This window comes from Xyrauchen texanus, chromosome 38, assembly GCF_025860055.1.
Source record: "Xyrauchen texanus isolate HMW12.3.18 chromosome 38, RBS_HiC_50CHRs, whole genome shotgun sequence".
NCBI lineage: Eukaryota > Metazoa > Chordata > Actinopteri > Cypriniformes > Catostomidae > Xyrauchen > Xyrauchen texanus.
In genome coordinates, this window is record NC_068313.1 from 9,100,243 (window position 1) to 9,104,422 (window position 4,180).

At 39.0% G+C, this 4,180-nt stretch overlaps 1 protein-coding gene across 2 annotated transcripts; it reads left to right on the top strand.

Moving 5' to 3' along the window:
* Positions 1-567: 567 nt before the first annotated feature.
* On the top strand, positions 568-3,578 carry si:dkey-35i13.1 (uncharacterized protein C11orf87 homolog). 2 transcript variants are annotated; one of them, XM_052110502.1, is made up of 2 exons: positions 568-621; positions 1,150-3,578. In XM_052110502.1, exon 2 carries the CDS (start codon positions 1,291-1,293, stop codon positions 1,738-1,740), a length of 450 nt encoding a protein of 149 aa, XP_051966462.1. In that variant the 5' UTR covers positions 568-621; positions 1,150-1,290; the 3' UTR covers positions 1,741-3,578. The 2 variants fall into 2 exon arrangements, with proteins under 2 accessions (XP_051966462.1, XP_051966463.1); XM_052110503.1 differs by having other exon boundaries at positions 589-621; positions 1,269-3,578.
* Positions 3,579-4,180: the final 602 nt, after the last annotated feature.

A 4,180-nucleotide genomic window follows, 5' to 3' on the forward strand; every position in this document is an offset into this window, starting at 1 on the left:
TAGTGGAACATGTGACTCGTCTGGACTTGGACTGAGGAAATGTAAACATATGACTAAAGATTCCTGCCTCAGACATTCTTTTTCACATGCAATAATCATTTAATTTAATAATCAAAGGTACAAATACGTTTTTGGAAGTTTAAATCCATTCAAAATACTCTTGGCTCAAAAATATAAGGGGGCACATACCCCCTCAGTCTGAATGGGCACAACACCTCTGAAAATGAGGATCCTATCCATGACAATAACCTGACAACAACCCTTATATCAGCACATTCACAATCACAGATTAGTCATTACATTTGTCACAGTGCACTGATCCTTTCATTATTGAAAGAATACTGTTGGAAAGTCTTCTTCACAAAGATATCTAAAGTTATCGCATTCCATTCGCGTTTATTGTGCGTATTCAGTTATCATACCCCCTTGCATTTTAATCACAAACCTTGGATTGTCATCTAGAGACAATTAAGTCTGAATGAGCTGGAGCGCTTGCATTATCAAAGTCAATACGTCATTGCGAGCTGCAGCGATTGGCTGGATTCTGCTCCTTTTTCTCCAGAATTTGCAACCTCCACCGGTCTTCGCCTCGGAGCAGCGAGATCCCTACAGAAGAGGCAGGTAAACCACCGTTTTTAATGTAGATCTTAGAATATTCATTTGATTGATGCATCTAGAGATTGTAAGGCACTGGGTATCCTCCGTTGGATAATTTATTGGCCACTTTATGGTTTTCTTTCAACAATAATTGATGAAGAGCGTTGGCTGGTGGCTGATCTGAAGGAATGCCGCAGTTGAGAAATGAATGCTGTTCCTAAATTCCTTTTGTAAATGTAAGAAAACTGCTTTGCCGAACGGAGGAAAAGCTCAGCGATTTTGACGCACAATGATTTGCGCACATACGCCGCAAACTTCATGAGCAGCGCGCCTTTGTTTTTCTTTAGGTTTACGAATCAGATCGGGGTTTTTATGTTTGTTCTTAAACAGTAGGATAGATTGTGTATGCGTCAAAGGTGTGGATTTGGAAGTGTTTTCAAATGGGTTCTGTGCGATTTATGTCACCTAAAACTGTAACGTGACTAGAAATGTAATGCGCTAAAACCTGCATACTTTTGTCTAACGCTGGATTCCTTATTGGATCCATTTTAGGTGGACTCCCCTGGGACTTGGTTTCACTCAAGAGAAATGAATGCAATATAGCGCACGCATTCGTCGGGGTGGACATTTCTAATCGCTTTCATCTTCTCAACTCCTTCCCTGCATTACAGAAACAAACCGAAACCGGGCTAAATGAGTGCCCGGACCTTGGAGAGACTGGCGCTTTCCATTCCCCATTGTGCTTTAAACGGAACCGCTCGGAGTAACAATGGCACCTGCTTTGACCGGGTGGATCAGCTGTTCCAGGCGTTCTCATCCACTGCCGTGCTTTTCGTGCTCATCGCGATGATCATTGGGATCATTTTCGTCTCTGTCACGACCTTCCACTTTCACAAAAGCAAGATGAAAAAGCGCAAGATCCAGAAAGCCCAAGAGGAATACGAGCGCGACAACTGCAGTCCTAAAGCGGCCAAAGGCAAGCCGGTGGTCCGACAGTGCATCATGGTGAGACCCCCCACGGCAGTGCGGAAAAGTGACCCAAACACTGAGAATCCTGGCGTGACACCTGTGACCCCAGAGGACACGACACACACAGGGCAGATGAAGGACGATAACTTGTTGGAATCGGTCGCTGTGTCTTGATAACGCAGTGTCAGCCTTTGACGAACACTGTAAATACAACCTATGTATTCATATGATATTGCCTACGGAATGTATAAATCCTTTGTTTAAGCGTCAGAGTTGATAAGTTTTCATCACAAGCTGTGGAAGAAATCTATGAACGGTCTTGAAGCATCACTGTTTTTTGAGAAGGAGAAAAGTCTCCTCAAAAACCCTTAAGGAATGCTAGTGGATATTGTTTCATAATTTGGAGTCAATCCTAATGGAATCAAAAAAGAGTCATATTAGAATTAAGCAACATCGTACTGGATAATCTGGAATTCTGGGGAAAAAAGGGCATGATGGAATTTCTATCACATATTGGAACCGATCCTAATAGATTCAGTTAAGAATCCTGTAAGAATCAAATAAGATTTGGAATAGGCAAAATTCTGAATGAAATGGCATGAATCAGTTAATCCAGTAGTATTAAATGCAAATTCATTTTTATATAATTTGGAGCAAATCCTAATGGAATAAAATAATCCTGTAAAAAATAAAATCCTGCTGGATTATCTGTAAATCTGGAGAGACAAAAAACAAAACAAAAAAAAGTCACGAATCAGTTAATCCAGTATGATTGTATTGAATATTAATGACACTTCTATGATAATTTGGAGCTAATCCTAATGGAATCAAACAAGAATCCTACTGGAATAGGATTACATTCGGAATAGCTGAAATTCTGGAAAAAGCATTAATCAATGAATCCAGGATTTAATAGGATTATATTGAATGCTAATGGAAATTCTATCATAATTATTTGTCAAATTGATCAAAATGGGATCAAACAGGAATCCTCTAATCACATCCGTTCATATTGGATAAACAAAGGCTTATTTATTTATTTAGATATTTATTTATTTACAGGAAGTCTTGTCATCCAGTAGGATCTTATTTCATCCCTTTAGGTTTGGCTCCTTGTTTCGATAAAAGGTCCATTAACATTCCTTTAGGATTTTTTGACAAGCGGATTGTCTTATCTACTCTTCTTCATATTGTCCAAGAGGAACAATTGTAAACAGGACATTAGTTTGACCAATTATGGACCTTCTGACAGAATACAGTTAGATATTACTGAATGATATTTTGTAGGATATTGTGAAATTCCTCACAGTTAAAGGGACTTGTATAAATCCTGTATATTCGCTGTCCAGTGCTGCGGTGCTGAAATAAGGACCCAAACCTTGGTTTCCATTGGGCAGAATCAAAAATACACTCCAGTTTTCTTTTGTTTTGAGTTTCCAAAACTCTTAGGTGTCACTCATTTAGACAACATTTTGATTTCTTCTGACAAATAGATTTCTTAATTTGGATTTTTGTTTTCATTCATCTCAGTGGCTTTTTCAAGACAGATGCACAAATGGTGCCATTCTGGCTCCGCATGAATAGGTTTAGTGTTTTAACCCCTTTATTCCCGAGACTGGCAAAGTGCAATTGCAGCTGTTATAGTGGTAGTATAGCCTATCTATTTGTTTTGTTTATGGCACTGTATAACCATAGTAAAACTTATGTAACCTAAGGCATTTCGGTTTTGTGTTACAGCTCTGTATTAATGCTTTCCTTTTGCCTTTTGCTCTAGATTAATAAAACAGTAATGATGAAGTATTATGTTTTACTCTTAGAATTTTAAAATAGTGTATCAATCAAGCTACAAAGAATAAGATACCATTTTATAAGTCATTTTATTTATTTTCTTGGCTTTGTGTTGAATTGGAAATGGGAGTTAGAGACAAAATCACGTATTGTAACAGACCGAAATTTGAACATTTGTTTTATTTTGTTCAATGCATACATTTTCTTTTTTAAATTACAAATAAAGTGTTGTGCAAATGAGTGCATGTGTCATTTTTTTTATAATAAATAAAAAAATTACATTTTATCCCCTTTTCTCACTTCCCACTACTTAGTAGGTCCTCGTGGTGGCACGGTTACACACCTCAATCAGGGTGGCGGAGGACAAGTCTCAGTTGCCTCCACTTCTTAGACCATCAATCCGCGCATTTTATCATGTGGCTCGTTGTGACGACTCCACAGAGACTCCGCATGTGGAGGCTCATGCTACTCTCCGCTAGACACGCACAACTTACCATGTGCCGCATTGAGAGTGAGAGCCACTGATCGTGGACATGGGGAGGTTACCCCATTTGACTCTACCCTCCCTAGCAACCAGGCCAATTTGGTTGCTTAGGAGACCTGGCTGGAGTCACTCAGCACACCCTGTATTCAAACTCACAACTCCAGGGGTTGGTAGTCAGCGTCAATACTCGCTGAGCTAGCCAGGCCCCTCAATGTTCCCTTTGTTAAGGGTTTATAAAGGAATTAATTAATGACTAATAATTCATTTACAAATGCATTGTAAACATTTGATGTGTTTTTAACAACATGCAGAATAGGCTGACTTTTATACAATACCTGCAAA

Excerpts from the sequence above, each read along its gene's own strand:
- si:dkey-35i13.1 (XM_052110502.1), top strand. The coding sequence starts at position 1,291 with ATGAGTGCCCGGACCTTGGAGAGACTGGCGCTTTCCATTCCCCATTGT.